At 36.0% G+C, this 19,175-nt stretch overlaps 1 protein-coding gene across 3 annotated transcripts in view; it reads left to right on the top strand.

Annotated features, from left to right (window-relative positions):
* Positions 1-19,175, top strand: part of TBC1D32 (TBC1 domain family member 32) — a 270,320-nt gene that overhangs the window by 100,194 nt on the left and 150,951 nt on the right. For all 3 annotated transcript variants that reach the window (XM_063620893.1, XM_055262795.2, XM_063620888.1), the window contains one exon: positions 16,780-16,896. In XM_063620893.1, coding sequence (XP_063476963.1) covers positions 16,780-16,896 — 117 coding nt within the window. The remainder of the gene's footprint in view (positions 1-16,779; positions 16,897-19,175) is intronic.

Here is a 19,175-nt window from a genome sequence, read left to right as displayed (position 1 = left end):
TCCCACACAATAATAATGGGAGACTTTAACACCCCACTGTCAACATTAGACAGATCAATGAGACAGAAAGTTAACAAGGATACCCAGGAATTGAACTCAGCTCTGCACCAAGCAGACCTAATAGACACCTACAGAACTCTCCACCCCAAATCAACAGAATATGCATTCTTTTCAGCACCACACCACACCTATTCCAAAATTGACTGCATAGTTGGAAGTAAAGCACTCCTCAGCAAATGTAAAAGAACAGAAATTATAACAAACTGTCTCTCAGACCACAGTGCAATCAAACTAGAACTCAGGATTAAGAAACTCACTCAAAACCTCTCAACTACATGGAAACTGAACAACCTGCTCCTGAGTGACTACTGGGTACATAACGAAATGAAGGCAGAAATAAAGATGTTCTTTGACACCAGCGAGAACAAAGATACAGCATACCAGAATCTCTGGGACACGTTCAAAGCAGTGTGCAGAGATTTATAGCACTAAATGCCCACAAGAGAAAGCAGGAAAGATCTAAAATTGACACCCTAACATCACAATTAAAAGAACTAGAAAAGCAAGAGCAAACACCTTCAAAAGCTAGCAGACGGCAAGAAATAACTAAGATCAGAGCAGAACTGAAGGAAATACAGAGAAAAAACCCTTCAAAAAATTAATAAATCCAGCAGCTGGTTTTTTGAAAAGATCAACAAAATTGATAAATCACTAGCAAGACAAAAAAAGAAGAAAAGAGAGAAGAATCAAATGGACGCAATAAAAAATGACAAAGGTGGTATCACCACCAATCCCACAGAAATACAAACAACTATCAGAGAATACTATAAACACCTCTACGCAAATAAACTAGAAAATCTAGAAGAAATGGATAAATTCCTTGACACATACACCCTCCCAAGACTAAACCAGGAAGAAGTTGAATCTCTGAGTAGACCAATAACAGGCTCTGAAATTGAGGCAATAATTAATAGCTTGCCAACCAAAAAAAGTCCAGGACCAGATGGATTCACAGCTGAATTCTACCAGAGGTACAAGGAGGAGCTGGTACCATTCCTTCTGAAACTATTCCAATCAATAGAAAAAGAGGGAATCCTCCCTAACTCATTTTACAAGGCCAGCATCCTCCTGATACCAAAGCCTGGCAGAGACACAGCCGAAAAAGAGAATTTTAGACCAATATCCTTGATGAACATTGATGCAAAAATCCTCAATAAAATACTGGCAAACCGAATCCAGCAGCACATCAAAAAGCTCATCCACCAAGATCAGTTGGGCTTCATCCCTGGGATGCAAGGCTGGTTCAACATATGAAAATCAATAAACATAATCCAGCATATAAACAGAACCAAAGACAAAAACCACCTGATTATCTCAATAGATGCAGAAAAGGCCTTTGACAAAATTCAACAACCCTTCGTGCTAAAAACTCTCAATAAACTAGGTATTGATGGGACATATCTCAAAATAATAAGAGCTCCCTATGACAAACCCACAGCCAATATCATACTGAATGGACAAAAACTGGAAGCATTCTCTTTGAAAACTGGTACAAGACAGGGATGCTCTCTCTCACCACTCCTATTCAACATAGTGCTGGAAGTTCTGGCCAGGGCAATCAGGCAGGAGAAAGAAATAAAGGGCATTCAATTAGGAAAAGAGGAAGTCAAATTGTCCCTGTTTGCAGATGACATGATTGTATATCTAGAAAACCCCATTGTCTCAGCCCAAAATCTCCTTAAGCTGATAAGCAACTTCAGCAAAGTCTCAGGATACAAAATCAATGTGCAAAAATCACAAGCATTCTTATACACCAATAACAGACAAACAGAGAGCCAAATCATGAGTGAACTCCCATTCACAATTGCTTCAAAGAGAATAAAATACCTAGGAATCCAACTTACAAGGGATGTGAAGGACCTCTTCAAGGAGAACTACAAACCACTGCTCAATGAAATAAAAGAAGACACAAACAAATGGAAGAACATTCCATGCTCATAGGTAGGAAGAATCAATATGGTGAAAATGGCCAAACTGCCCAAGGTAATTTATAGATTCAATGCCATCCCCATCCAGCTACCAATGACTTTCTTCACAGAATTGGAAAAAACTACTTTAAAATTCATATGGAACCAAAAAAGAGCCCGCATTGCCACGTCAATCCTAAACCAAAAGAACAAAGCTGGAGGCATCACGATACCTGACTTCAAACTATACTACAAGTCTACAGTATCCAAAACAGCATGGTACTGGTACCAAAACAGAAATATAGACCAATGGAACAGAACAGAGCCCTCAGAAATAATGCCACATATCTACAACTATCTGATCTTTGACAAACCTGACAAAAACAAGCAATAGGGAAAGGATTCCCATTTAATAAATGGTGCTGGGAAAACTGGCTAGCCATATGTAGAAAGCTGAAACTGGATCCCTTCCTTACACCTTATACAAAAATTAATTCAAGATGGATTAAAGACTTAAATGTTAGACCTAAAACCATAAAAACCCTAGAAGAAAGCCTAGGCAATACCATTCAGGACATAGGCATGGGCAAGGACTTCACGTCTAAGACACCAAAAGCAATGGCAACAAAAACCAAAATTGACAAATGGGATCTAATTAAACTAAAGAGCTTCTGCACAACAAAAGAAACTACCATCAGAGTGAACAGGCAACCTACAGAATGGGAGAAAATTTTTGCAACCTACTCATCTGATAAAGGGCTAATATCCAGAATCTACAAAGAAAGTAAACAAATTTACAAGAAAAAAACAACCCCATCAAAAAGTGGGCGAAGGATATGAACAGACACTTCTCAAAAGAAGACATTTATGCAGCCAAAAAACACATGAAGAAATGCTCATCATCAGTGGCCATCAGAGAAATGCAAATCAAAACCGCAATGAGATACCATCTCACACCAGTTGGAATGGCCATCATTAAAAAGTCAGGAAACAACAGGTGCTGGAGAGGATGTGGAGAAATAGGAACACTTTTACACTGTTGGTGGGACTGTAAATTAGTTCAACCATTGTGGAAGTCAGTGTGGTGATTCCTCAGGGATCTAGAACTAGAAATACTATTTGACCCAGCCATCCCATTACTGGGTATATACCCAAAGGATTATAAATCATGCTGCTATAAAGACACATGGACACGTATGTTTACTGCAGCACTACTCACAATAGCAAAGACTTGGAACCAACCCAAATACCCATCAATGATAGAATGGATTAAGAAAATGTGGCACATATACACCATGGAATACTATGCAGCCGTAAAAAATGATGAGTTCATATCCTTTGTAGGGACATGGATGAAACTGGAAACCATCATTCTCAAAAAACTATTGCAAGGACAAAAAACCAAACACCGCGTGTTCTCACTCATAGGTGGGAATCGAACATTCAGAACACATGGACACAGGAAGGGGAACATCACACACTGGAGACTGTTGTGAGGTAGGGGTAGGGGGGAGGGATAGCATTCGGAGATACACCTAATGCTAAATGATGAGTTAATGGGTGCAGCACACCAACATGGCACATAGATACATATGTAACAAACCTGAACATTGTGCACATGTACCCTAAAACTTAAAGTATAATGATAATAAAATTTAAAAAAAAGAATGATGTGAAATGGAGCACAAGGTTTTCAGTGTTACTTTTCTGCCTTAAAATTGTCTACCCTATGTGTTACCTTTCTACCTTGACTGTACCTTACATATGACTTAATAAATCATCATAAAAAAAAGATCCTTTTGGTTGTGAGTAAAAACATACACAGATACAAAACCAGAGACTTTAAGTTAGCTTAAGGAAAAAATATGTTGGGAGGAGTTTACTGGAAGGGTTCCAGGATACATTAATTCATAACAAATGACCCCGAATCTTAATGGCATAAAACTGCACTCTTTATTTAAGTCAATTTTGGAGATTGGGTAGTTTTTCTCGTGTGATCCAGCTCCGGTTGTCTCTGCTGAGATTGTTCATGCCTCTTTATGAGCTGGCAGGTTAGTTACAAGCCAGATGATCTAGTGTGTTCTCACATTTCTAAGGGTTGGCAGGCTGTCAGCTAGTGCAAAGGAATCAGTGGTTGGAAGGGACTAGGCCATGTGGCTCTCAACATCCAGGATGCTATACTAGGCGTCTTCACAGGGTTCCTAAAAGTACAATGAAGAAAGCAGCAAAGTCCTTGAGACTCAGACTCAAAACTCACATGATTCCATTTCTGTCACATTCTATTAGCTAAAATAATTCATAAGGTCAGCCCGGACTCAAGGAACAGAAAACAGATTGTATTAGTCCGTTCTCACATTCCTATAAAGAACTACCTGAGACTGGGTAATTTATAAAGAAAAGATGCTTGATTGACTCACAGTTCCATAGTCTGTACAGAATGCTTGGCTGGGGAGTCCTCAGGAAACTTACAATTATGGCAGAGGCAAAGGGGAAACAGGCACATCTTACATGGCTGGAGAAAAAGCAAGAGTGAAGGAGGAGGTGCTGTACACTTAAACAACTGGATCTCGTGAGAACTCACTCACTACCACGAGAACAGCAGAGGGAAATCCACCCCCATGATTCAATTACCTCCAACCAAGCCCCTGCTCCAACATTGGGAATTACAATTCAATATGAGATTTGGTTGAGGACACAAATACAAACCATATCATAGATGCACCTCTTGATGGCAGGCGCTGTAGTAGGGACATTTTTGCCCTCTACAACAAGGGATATTTCAAAGAAGTCAAAGAAGATTTATATAGCCAGACACCACAAGGGGCTAGAATTGAGAACTGTAAAGCTGGCAGAGCCTGAGATATTTCCATTTTTATTCAGGCTGTCTGTCTGCCTCTCATCATATGGCCTCTTACTCTGCTTCTCTCACTAAGACGACTTACTTTATGCAATTACTTTATTCAACTTACTTTATTCAAGGTATGTATATAAGACCCTAGAAGCCTGCCCCACGAATCCCCAGTGTTCATGTCTTCAGTTCAAGTGATCTGCTCAGACAGCTGAATAGTATCTCTTAGCACGAATTCCAATTCCCAAAACAGAGGATTTGATTGTCCCAGATTTGGGGCAGTGATTCATCCCAATTCATCCACTATTTCTGGAAGGGGAGCCACAGAATAGATACATGGTTACTGTGAGGCCCCTCTGCAGAAGAGAGTGGTGTGGGACCCTTCTCAGAGGATGAGAGACTCAGGAGATGCTTTCTATCACAGTATGTAATGGCAAAGCCTGTATGCCCTGAAAAATTCAACTCTCCAGATGAAGTCAGTATTCTGTTACCAAGTCAGTGCCAGGAAAATGCAAGAAAAATTGAAAACAAGCTTGTCATTTTCTTCTATTTTTTTCTGAGTCTGAAGTGCCCATAGATACTCTTAGTTCTTTTAGAAAGCTTGAAAGCAATATTTAATGGAAGTCAAATTTGGTCTGCAGCAGATTTCTTTTTAATTTGATTTTCTCCCTCTTATCTTGGGAACAACCTCTAATGAGAGAAATATTCCAGAGCACCATCTCAAGATGTATCTGGGAAAGGAACCCATTGTACACCAGAGCAGATCAACTCTCTGCTCCCTGACAATATGCTTGGTTTTCAACAGCTTCCCTGATCCCACATCTTATGACTTTACCACACTTTTCTACACTTCCCGGAGGTTCAGCAAGGCTTCCATCTCCCTGCCGGTCTTGTCAGGGCTATCTCTTCACTGGCACCATGGCTTATTTTCTACAGAACCATTGAAAGCAGACATGGTTCCCATGCAGATTATCTTCCCATTTGCACTTACCAATCATGTGAACTCAGGCAGGTCCACCTCCCTGTCAGCTTGTCTCCTGCAAAATTTAGACTTCAAGTATTTTCTCTCACTGCTACCCTGTGTGTTTGTTATCAGATCAAATGAGACGTCTGCATGCAGTAGCACCTTAAAAACGTTAGAATGCTCTGTACGTGTAGAGAAATGGAACTTCTCTCACAGATACTTGGTAGTGAGATAAAGTGGCATGGGTCATTTCATGTCCAGTGTCATCATACAGATGTAAAATCCCACCTTGGAAATGTAGGTGACCACATGTAGAATTTTACCTCTGCCTGCTCATGAGACCCTGTGCAGAGGACTCAGCTAAGTCATGCTCAGGCTTCTGAACCACAGAAGCTGTGAGATAATACATGTATGTTGTTTAAGGCTGCTAAAAAAAAAAAAAGGAAAAGAAATATCATTTGACCTAGCCATCCCATTACTGGGTATATACCCAAAGGATTATAAATCATGCTTCTATAAAGACACATGCACACATATGTTTATTGCGGCACTATTCACAATAGCAAAGACTTGGAACCAACCCAAATCTCCAACAATGATAGACTGGATTAAGAAAATGTGGCACATATACACCATGGAATACTATGCAGCCATAAAAAATGATGAGTTCATGTCCTTTGTAGGGACATGGATGAAGCTGGAAACCATCATTCTCAGCAAACTATTGCAAGGAAAAAAAACCAAACACCGCATGTTCTCACTCATAGGTGGGAATTGAACAATGAGAACACATGGACACAGGAAGGGGAACATCACACACCGGGGACTGTTGTGGGGTGGGGAGGGCAGAGAGGGATAGCATTAGGAGATATACCTGATGTTAAATGATGAGTTAATGGGTCCAGCACACCAACATGGCACATGTATACATATGTAACTAACCTGCATGTTGTGCACATGTACCCTAAAACTTAAAGTATTATAATAACAAAATTAAAAAAAGAAAATCAAAATTATATCAGGTACTCTGTCAGACCACAGTGGAATAAAATTGGATATTAACTTCAAAAGGAACGTCAAAACCATGCAAATACATGGAAATTAAATAACCTGCTCCTGAGTGATCATTGGACCAACAATGATATCAAGATGGAAATTAAAACATTTTTTGAACCAAATGATAATAGTGACACAACCTATCAAAACCTCTGGATACAGCAAAAGCGGGGCTAAGAGGAAAGTTTATAGCATTAAATGCCTACATCAAAATGCCAGAAAGAGCACAAATATACAATCGAATGTCACACCTCATGGAACTAGAGAAACAAGAATAATCCAAAACCAAACCCAGCAGGAAAAAAGAAATAATGAACACCAAGCTGAGAATCAAATAAAAAACTCAAACTGTTTACAATAGCTGCAAAAATAAATAAATAAATAAAATACTTAGGAATATACCTAACCAAAGACATGAAAGACCTCTACAGGGAAAACGACAAAACACTGCTGAAAGAAATCAGACAACACAAACAAATGGAAAGACATTTCATGTTCATGGATGGGTAGAATCAATATTGTGAAAATGGCTATACTTCCCAAAGCAATTTACAGATTCAATGCAATTCCCATCAAAATACCACCATAATTCTTCACAGAACTAGAACAAACAAGCCTAAAATGTATATGGAGCCAACAAAGAGCCCGCATAGCCAAAGCAAGGCTAAGCAAAAAGAACAAATCTGGAGGCATCACATTAAACAACTTCAAATTATTCTACAAGGCTACAGTTAACAGAACGACATGGTACTGGTATAAAAATAGGCACACAGACCAAATGTAACAGAAATAGAGAACTCAGAAATAAAGTCAAATACAGCCAACTAATCTTCGACAAAGCAAACAAAAAAATAAAGTGGGGAAAGTATACCCTATTCAAAAAATAGTGCCGGGGTAATTAGCAAGCCACATGTAGAAGAATGAAATTGGATCCTCATCTCTCACCTTATAGAAAAATCAACTCTAGATCAAGCAAAAACTTAAATCTAAGATTTGAATCCATAAAGATTCTAGAAGATAACATCAGAAAAACAAAATCCTTCTAGACATTAGCTTAGGTAAAGACTTTAGGAATTCAAAAGCAAATGCCACAAAAACAAAGATAAATAGATGGGACTTAATTAAATTAAAAAGCTTCTGCCCAGCCAAAGAAATAATCAGCAGAGTAAACAGACAACCCACAGAGTGGGAGAAAATCTTCACAATCCGTATGTACATCTGACAAAAGACTAATATCCAGAATCTGCAAAGAACTCAAACAAATCAGCAAGAAAAATACAAACAACCTTATCAAAAAGTGGGCTGAGGACGTGAATAGACAATTATCAAAAGAAGATATACAAATGGCCAACAAACATATGGAAAAATGTGCAATATCACTAATAGGGAAATGCAAATCAAAACCACAATGTGATACCACCTTATTCCTGCAAGAATGGCCATAATCAAAAAATTAAAAAAAAATAGACGTTGGCATGTATGCAGTGAAAAGGGAACACTTTTACACTGTCAGTGGGAATGTAAACTGGTATAACTACTATGGAAAACAGCATGGAGATTCCTTAAAGAACTAAAAGTAGATCTACCATTTGATCCTGCGATCCCACTACTAGGTATCTACCCAGAGGAAAAGAAGTCATTATACAAAAAAGATACTTGCAAATGCATGTTCATAGCAGCACAATTTACAATTGCAAAAATATGGAACTGCCCACATGACATCAATCAATGAGTAGATAAAGAAAATATGGTATATATATACCATGGAATACTACTCAGCCATAAAAAGATCAGCCAGCTGATCTTTGACAAAGCAAACAAAAACAAGGTGGGGGAAGCACACCCTATTCAAGAAATGGTGCTGGGATAATTAGCAAGCCACATGTAGAAGAATGAAACTGGTTCCTCCTCTTTCACCTTATGCAAAAGTCGACTCTAGCAACATCCAGCAACCTGGATGGAATTGGAGACTATTATTCTAAGTGAAATATTTAGGAATGGAAAACCAAACATTGTATGTTCTCACTCATGTGTGTGAGCTAAGCTATGAGGACACCAAGGCATAAGAATGATACATCAGTCTTTGGGGACTCAGGGGAAAGGGTTGGGAATGGTGAGGGATAAGAGACTACACACTGGGTACAGGGTACATTACTCAGGTGGTGGGTGCACCGAAGTCTCAGCAATCACCACTAAGAGAACTTGTTCATGTAACCAGACACTATCTATTCCCCAAAAACCTATTGAAATAAAAATAAATAAATAGAAACACCACACAAGTGGCAAATATATATACACACGTGTGTGTATATATATGGGTGTTTGTGTATATATATATTATCAGATATATACATATCAGATTTCAATAACATTTACCAGTAAAAAAGAAATTAACTTTATTTTTTCTGTGGACACTTAGATAGTAAAATAAACATGTTCTGATTCACTTTAATTACAGGTGGCTTAACATCACCTAAGTTGCATGTTGATAACTATCTCTACTGAACTATAATTAGGAACAAAATGAAATTACATTTTAGGTGGTAGGCAAATGTAGTTAACCAGTGTTAAAGATGATAATATATTTACCAATAACTTTTAGCATGTCGAACTGTGATAATTTATAAAAGTATATGGCAGAATGCTTGGCATATAGTAGGCACTCAATAAATGGTAGAAAGTATTATCAGCATTAGTATGTTTAATTAGTCATGATGCATAATGTGGATATGAAAGCAAAACTATTAAATAATATTTTAAAAAATTGGTTATGCTCAGAGGATGACCAAGAATCAATTCATTATCTTGAAACTTGTTTACTAAAATAATAGCATTTATTGTGCCTTTCCTGTATGAACTTGTTTTAGTCCATTTTCACACTACTATGTGGAACTACCCGAGACTAGGTAATTTATAAAGAAAAGAGGTTTAATTGACTCATAGTTCCACATGTCTAGGGAGGCCTCAGGAAACTTAATTCAGGAAGGAAGGCGAAGGGGAAGCAAGGCACACATCTTACATGGCTGCTGGAGACAGAGAGAGTGAAGGGGAACTGCCAAACACATTTAAACCATGAGATCTCAGGAGAACTCACTATCATGGGAACAGCATGGGGGAACTGCACCCATGATCCAATCAGCTCCCACCAGGTCCTTCCTTTGGCATGTAGGGATTACATTTTGAGATGAGATTTGGGTAGGGACAAAGAGCCAAACCATATCAGAACTCTGCCACTGGGTAACCAAATAGTAGGTGAAGGTAGTGCCTCTTTTTCATGAATTATCCCAATTAATAATTTTTTTAAAATGATGAAATTAGAATGTCATCATTTGCAGTCTGCAAGAATTAATTGAGTCACCTTAACATCACCAAAACAGAAACAGCTAAACATTATTAATGTGCCCTCTAATGAAAGAATAAACCACCACCTCTAGTCTTACCAAGGTATCTAATTTGATCAAGCCTTTAGATTCAGCTGCCAGTTTGCAGAATATGGAAACTGCATATATCCAAAGGATGGAAGAACAGGCTGAACTGCTCCCTGACTGTGCACTTCCTAAAATCCAGACTGGTGGAAACTTTACAGGTCAAATGGCCTGAGCTTGTCAACAGACGAAATGAGAAGAAAGGAGAGGGAGAAGATGAATGCCTGTAGATTAAAAGAAACTTTAAGTGACATATCAAGTCTTGAAAATGGGAAAGACAAAATTATAGTGTCTAGATATGTACACCTGAGAAATAAAACCACAAGAAAATCTTTGAAAGTGGTTATTGTAAAGGTCAGGATACTGGGTGTTATGGAGGGAGGGCAGGCGAGGTAATTGTAGGTACAGAGAAGGCTCTCTGGGGCAGGTGGCAGAGTTCTAGAAGAAGTTCACTTTAAAGACAAAGATAAGTTGGATGGAAAAAATATATACAAAGAAGCAATATACATTAGAAAACTGACATGGCCACATTTAGTGCCAGAAATAAAAGGAAAAACTATCAGATTAAGAGACACATTTTATAATGATAATATGAATATGGTCAATATACCAGAAAGACATAATCATAAATCAGTATGATCCTAATAAAATATTTAAAATATATGTAGTATTAAAATAGAATTTAAGGAAGAAGTAGGCAAATCTGCAATCAGAGTTGAAGATTTTTACATTTATCTTAGCAATTGCTAGAACAGATCAAGAGCTCTCTGTTAAGAATTAACGTGATTGGAATACCACTATTAACCATTTGATATTTATAGAATATTATACTCGGTGACTGCAGAATACACATTCTTTTCAAGAACACATGGCATATCCTCAAAGATAAACCATGTTGGGCTAAATGCAAGTCTAAATAAATTTAAGATAATTGGAATAATATGAAGTATATTCTATAACTACAATGAAATGAATTAAAAATCAAGAACTAGAAACTAGAAAAAAAGATACTTGGAAATTAAACCACATACTTACAAATAACTTGTAGCTCAAAGAAGTCACAAGGGAAATTAGGAAATATTTCAAACTGGATGCAAATAAAAATACATCAAAATTTGTGGTTATAGTTGCAGCAGTGCTAAGAGGGATATTTTTAACTTTAATATTTATATTAGAAAATAAGAAAGATCTAAAATTACTGACACAAGCTTCCACTCAAAGGGAGTAGAAAAAGAAGAGCAAATTATACCCAAAACCAGTGCAACAAGGGAAATAATAAACATTAGAGCAGAAATCAATGAAACAGAAGAAACTGAAGAGTAATAACAAATCCAAATGTGATTTTTGGAAATGATTATTAAAAGTGATAAACCCCTCACTAGATTGATGACAAAAATAAGAGAGATCCAAAATTACCAATATCAAAAATGAAAGAAGGGTAAGACTAATGATTCTGCAGATATTAAAGGATAATAAGTGAATATTATGATTTGTTTTAGGTCATTAACTCAACAACTAAGATCTAATTGGCAAATTTTCTTTAAAAGTAGGGTTACCAAAACTGACTCAATAAAAAAAAATAGGTATGCATTTGTTAAAGAAATTGAATTTGTCATTAAGAACCTTACACAGAGAAAAACAGATAGTTTCACCAGTGGATTCTATGAAACATTTGTAGGAGAAAGAACACCGATCTCACACAAGCTTTTTCAGAAAACAGGTAGAGGAAACTGTTTCTAATTTATGAGGCAAGCATAACACTGATATAAAAACATCACCAAAAAAGAAGAAAATTATAGATCTATAGCCTGATTAATATAGACAGAATGTTTTTTTAAAATACTATATTATCAATTGGAATTCAGCAGTATATAAAAGGACCGTTTATTATGATCAAGTGGGATTTATTCCAGGAACATAAAGTTGGTTAAACATTTCAGTACAAAAATACAACTTACCGTATTAAAGAATAAAAAAACTCTTAATATTATTTCAACATATGTAGAAACATTTTACTAAATTTCATATACATTTATGATAAAACTTCAAATGATTTAATCCATAACCTGATAAATGCTGTGTTTGGAAAACATACAGTTTGCATCATATTTAGTGGTAAAATATTGACTCTAAATTTGATTGACTCTTACCACTTTTATTTACATTATATTAAGTAAGTATAATAAGGCAAGAAAAAATAGAAGGCATACAGATTGGAAAAAAAATGTAAAGCTATTTGAAGATGGCTTGATTCTCTCATCCAAAAACAAGTAACACCCTTCTCACTCCACCAGCCCAAACAAAAGATCCTCTCCCTGAATCTAAATGCATTCTTAGTGTCTTCTAGTGGTTTACATCATAGCAGAGACTTTAGAGCAAGCTTGTTGAACCTGCGGCCCATGGGCTGCATTTGGCCCAGGACAGCTTTGAATGTGGCGCAGCACAAATTCATAGCCTTTCTTAAAACATTACGAGATTTTTTTTGCAGTTTTTGTTTTTATTTTCTTAGTTCATCAGCTATTGTTACTCTATTTTACGTGTGGCCCAAGACAATTCTTTTTCTTCCAGTGTGGCCCAGGGAAGCCAAAATATTGGACACCCCTGCTTTAGAGTCAGTGAGACTTGGCATCAGAAGCCAGGTGTTCCTTACAACGGTCTTACAGTTGTACATATTAAGGATTAAAATAGATAATGTATGTAAATATTGATACTATAGCATTTGGCCAAAAGTAAATGCTCATATAATGATAGCAGTTAAATTATTATCACTATTCAGTCTTCCTTCTCCCCTTCTTGTCCATACTACTTTAAAGAATAGAATACTTTATACACATAGTCTTCACAGACCTTTCCTTTACTCCTAAAACATGTATTCCCTGAACACTAACCTTATGAGTAACTATTTGATTATTCTGTCTATTGGGCATGTTTTTAATACATCTGTGCTCTAATAGGTGTAATGTATCTCTGACAGTCTTACAGCTTCCAAATTCTAATTTGTTCTTTACTCCTTTATATTGTCTACCCTCAAAACCATTTTTCTTTAGAGCATTCTATTTAAAATGTAAAATTTAATTCCCACTACTTTTCTGAAAACACTTTGCCCTTTTCTTTCCCTAGAGGATAAAGATAGAGCTCATTAATGTAGCACATCTCTGCCTGACTGCCTGCCTGCCACTTATACAGACTTACCTCTCACCTCTCCCTACATTGCTGAAGAGTGTCATCCTTATATCCCCCCGTTTCTCTCCATATTGCAGTAACGTCAGAACGTTTAGGTGCTATTTTAAGTGATTTAACAGTGTATTTTGTCCTGCACTACACTATGAGTCCTTGAGGGCAGGGACCATGCCTTTATTCATATTTTTATTGTTAGCATTTGGCACAATTGCTGATAAGCAGCTGGCACTAAAATATTTTTAGTGAATAAATAAGTGAATAGAAGATCATTATCAACCTGAAATATTTTAATTTATAAGAAAACTTCTTGACTTGGGGAATTAATTTTATGCTTTAGTTTTAAAAATATATCAAACGTTGACTTTTCATTAGTTTCCTTATCATTATTGCATAAAATCTCATTCTTCTATTCAAAACATTGATGACATAGATTTATGTTTTGTGCTACTATAAATTTTAAGATAATTAATATCTGATATTAGCAACATCTTATAATGTGTGTTTGTGGGAACCAATAATTACATTGTATATATTTTTATTCCAGAAATGCTTAATACATCACAATTTTGCACAAAGCTAACATCTTTTAAAATGCCCAGTGTGTGAGAAATGAATGTATTTCTTCTAGAAACAAGCTGCTGAAATCTTCTCAACCTTCTTTAAAATTCTGTTCAGGTTGTTTTAGTTTGAATACAGTTGTTGAACTATTTTTACCTAAAGTTTTACTTGATTTTCTTAGAGTAGCATATCATACCTTACCTTGATTGTATGTGGTCCACATCATTTTATTTCTTACGTGAAGAGAGATTCCATAATCATCGGTTGAATTCTTCATGTATAAATAATACAAAAATGCTCAATATACTATTGATAATATGTGATTTATAAAGATTATATTTCTTTTTCTACCAAAATAGACATTTTTAAAGGCTTTTTTGTAATCTTTTAAGATTATGGTAGAAAAGATTCTTTAAACATAAAATAAAGGATTTATTCATGATAGTATCCAAATATTGCTGGATTAATATTAAGGACGTTACATTAAAACATCTTTGCAGATTTAAATTATAAAGCATTATTAGCTAGTATTTTTTGGTTCTTCTGTGTTCTCAGGATAAACTAAATTGGATTAAAAATAAAGCTATAGTGAAATCTGTTTTATTAATAATCTTTCTAGTTAATAGCCGGTGATTAGAGAAGTTTATACAGTAGTTTCCTAGGTGACTATGAACCCTCCAGTTTTTCTGCAGTTCATTTTATGTATAATTAATAGACATATTTCTTAATTTCTTTCCTTGGCAATCTTTTTCTTCCTTTTCTATAGTGCATACTTCTCATGTAGGGTTGTCTTTACAGAGGCATTCATTAAATGGCAACTAATTTATTGTATTAGTTATTTTTTATAACTTCATTACTATCCAAATAGTTATTAGCTTTTAATCATGGATTATTTTCTTCTTGAATTGGTTAGAAATTCCTTCTTCATTTTAGGGAATATTGTATTATAGGGAAAAATAAGGATGATTTCAGTAAGTTTAATGTGAATTCATTTTTTAGACAGAAATAGCCTTTATTAAAAACCACTGTGTGTTAAATATATTCATTATGTAGCCACTGTTATTTGCTAAATAACATTGCATTTTGGCATACCAAGGGAGGAGATATAACATGGACTTGACTTCCTAGGTCCTCAAAGAAGGATGTAGAACAAGGGTGTCGGTGTCAAATAGTGTCTGAAGATTATATTATAATTTCTAATGACTAACTTGAGTCTGGAAATAAGAAAATACAGATTATTTTTGCTACCAACTTCCTGAGTGTGTGTCTTTGGCCAAGCCACTTCACTTGAGCTCAATTTTTTTCATCTATTAAATGAGATTGAATTAAATGTTCTTTTTAATTTTCTGAATTTTCAAATTTGTGGTTCTAATGAAATATCTCAGTATGTCTGGTTCTCAAAGTTTCTGACTCCAGTGAAAATTTTTAGAAAATGTAAAGCAGAAAACTTTACAGTTACAAGTAAGTACAATTAATATAATGCAAGCAAAAGATACAAGTATTGACAGAACATAGGACTTCTAGATGTGCATAGAGTTAATTGGAAAGTCTTCAGAAAAGATGTGACATATTTTGAAAGCGTATCAAGTGAGATAATGAGTAAGTGGAGGGCAGGAGAAGTGTGTTACTAGGATAAAAAAGTATGTATAGGCCAGGCGCGGTGGCTCACGCTTGTAATCCCAGCACTTTGGGAGGCCGAGGCGGGCGGATCACGAGGTCAGGAGATCGAGACCACGGTGAAACTCCGTCTCTACTAAAAAAATACAAAAAATTAGCCGGGCGTGTTGGCGGGCGCCTGTAGTCCCAGCTACTCGGAGAGGCTGAGGCAGGAGAATGGCGTGAACCTGGGAGGCGGAGCTTGCAGTGAGCCGAGATTGCGCCACTGCACTCCAGCCTGGGCAACAGAGCGAGACTCTGTCTCAAAAAAAAAAAAAAAGAAAGAAAAAGTATGTATAGGTGGCAGTCAGTTGAAGGAGACCACAGGCAGATTTGATTGACTGAAGTGGCGACTTCATGCTGAGGAATACTAGGAAATGAGGCTTTTAAGACTGTGAAGAGTAGAATCGTGTCAATTAGAGAAGTGCCTTGAAAGCCATGCTAAGGAGTTTAGGTTTGATGCTTAGTGATGGGCAACCACAGCATGCTTTTGAGCTGGGGAGCCCAAGAAAAAATGTGCCTGAGAAAAATATTCTAGTTGTGTTTAATAAGATGCAATGAGAGTGAAGAGCTTAAATATTTCATGGAGAGATTGGTAAAATTGCACCAGAAAATAAGTTAGCTTTGATAGGAAAAGCCATGGCTTTTAAAAATTAGCTATCATATTTAGGTTAGTGGATTTCAGTGAATGTAGTTAAAAGACAGCCTCATGGTCTGAGGGCAAAAATATATAGAATTTATTATCTTGCCCCAGAGTCCCTAAGTATTATTCCCTTGCATTTTCTTACATATTGGATATGACAGTGCAAAGAATGAGAAAGATGGATTATTGAATTTTTGTCAGAACCAAACTTTTAAGAGATATATGATATTTTAAAGCATATTCCAAATTTCATATATGTACGTAATGGTTGTTACATCATGCATTGTCAGCTTATAGATTATTGCTATGCATGTTAACTGTTTTGTACTTATCATGTATGTACATACTTCAAACTTATGGGAATTAGGTATATTTAAAAATGAGCCCTCAAAGTCATGCAGATAGGAAACTACATTAGTGACTCTCCATGGATGTGGTTGACAAAAATGAATCATTTAAATGATTGTTTTCTTTCCCTCTAGTCGTTTTTAGCACTGGTGAACTTGTTATCCTATCCTGCTATTTACGAGCTTGTAAGGAATCAAGATCTTCCTAATAAAACAGAATATTCTCTTCGTGAAGTCCCAACGTGTGTTATTGTAAGTCATTTTCTTTAAATCTTTCTCTGTTATAAATGCTACTATTTGAGATTGGTAGTAAAAATGCAATTTGACCAAAAAGAGAAAAAAGAAGCATTATGTAATGGCATTTAAGGGCTGATTTGATTAATCCTGCATGAATTATATCAAGTTTTGAATTTTCTATGCATGGAATCTTTGATCCAGGTCACCTAACATTCCCAACACCTATCAGAATACGAGGTTAACTCCAACAAGGAAAGATACTTGGCATAAATAGAAGTATACGTATGAGTGATTTTTAGATGACCCACTACATTATTAGTCAAACCAGTGATGCTCCTTCATTGGCTAGGATAATCAGGAATAAATTGTATCCATGGGGTCCACTACATTTTCTGCTTATATTTTAATGAACTACATATTATTGCCCCATGAGGGCAGTATATACAAATTTATTTAATTTGAGACCTATGTTGTACTAATATTCACAGATAAATAACTTGTTTTAATCACTAGGGGATATTTTGTTCCTTATCTTTGGGTACATTTATGAATTAAACACGTAGAAACATATGCGTATATGCATATAAGGATTAGTAAAGACTTGATATTGAGATTTTATTATTGATCATTCCTTTTCATTTTCTGGTCGCTTCATCCTATGTGATATTGTTTTCATAAACATAGTTTTGCCCTTTTGAATACTTTTAAACCTGTTAACCCTAAATACTTGGATTTTTAAAAATTTTGTCTACTTTGGGAAACTTTTAATAGCTTATATGACGTGAAATAAAAAGATAGGTACTTCTATCATTTAACATTAACTTAGATTCTCTTATCTTCTTTTCCTTGAAGCTTTTCAGTTGTATTTTGTGCTTACTTGTATATTGGCACTTCTTAAGTACAGGTATACCTCAGAATTATTGCAGGTTCAGTTCCATACCACCGCAATAACATGAACATTGCAATGAAGGAAGTCACACAAATTTTTTGTTTTCCCATGTAAAAGTTATGTTTACACCATACTTTAGTCTAAAGTGTGCAATAGAATTATGTCTAAAAAAAGTTTATTGCTTAATTGAAAATACTTCATTGTCAAAATATGCTAATAAACATCTGAGCCTTCAGTGAGTTGTATTCTGTTTTGCTGGTGGAGAGTCTTACCTTATTGTCAGTGGCAGCTGACTGATCAGTGTGTTGGTTGTTGTGGGCTGGGGTGGCTCTGGCAGTTTCTGAAAATAAGAGAACAGTGAAGTTCACTGCATCAATTGACACCTTTCGTGAAATATTTCTCTGAAGTATTTGATATTTTTTGATAGCATTTTACCCACAGTAGAACTTCTTTCAGAATTGAGGTCAATCCTCTCAACCCACTCACTACTTTATCAACTAAGTTTATGTAATATTTTAAGTCCTTTGTTGTTATTTCAACAGTGTTCACAGCATCTTCACCAGGAGTGGATTCCATCTTTGCTCATCCATAAGAAACAACTCAACTCCTCATCTGTTTGATTTTGATCTTAAGATTGCAGCAATTCAGTCACATCTTCAGGCTCCACTTTTAATTCTAGTTTTCTTGCTATTTCCACCACATCTGTAGTTACTTGTTCTACTGAAGTACTGAACTTCTTTAAGTCATCCATTAGGGTTGGAATCGGCTTCTTCCAACCTCCTGTTAATGTTGATATTTTGGCCTCTTCTCATGAATCACAGATGTGGCATCTTAATGGTGAATCCTTTCCAGAAGGTTTTCAATTTACTTTGCCCAGATCTGTCAGAGGAATCACCATTTATGGCAGCTATAGCCTTACAAAATATATTTCTTAAATATTTGAAAGTCAAAATTACTCCTTGATTTATGGGCTACAGAATGGATGTTATGTTAGCAGGCACAAAAACAATATTAATCTCCTTAAACATCTCCATCGGAGCTCTTAGGTGACCTGTTGTGTTGTCAGTGAGCAGTAGTATTTTGAAAAGAATCTTTTTACTGAGCAGTAGTTTTCAATGGTAGGCTTAAAATATGCAGTAAACCCATGCAGTCACATTATGTACTGTCATTTACTTTATTTTTCCATTTATATAGCACAGGCAGAGTAGATTTAGCATAATTTTCCTGTGCTCCAGGATTTTTGGAATGGTAAACGAGCATTGGCTTCTGCTTAAAGTTACCATCTGCATTAGCTCTTAAGAAGAGAGTTAGCCTATCTTTTGATGCTTTGGATCCAGGCATTGACTTCTCCCTTCTAGCTATGAAAGTCCTAGACGGTATCTTCTTCCAATATAAGGCTGTTTTG

Source organism: Symphalangus syndactylus, chromosome 2 (assembly GCF_028878055.3).
Source record: "Symphalangus syndactylus isolate Jambi chromosome 2, NHGRI_mSymSyn1-v2.1_pri, whole genome shotgun sequence".
Classification (NCBI taxonomy): Eukaryota; Metazoa; Chordata; class Mammalia; order Primates; family Hylobatidae; genus Symphalangus; species Symphalangus syndactylus.
Note: the sequence above shows the minus strand (reverse complement) of the source record. Positions and strands in the feature narration are given on the sequence as shown.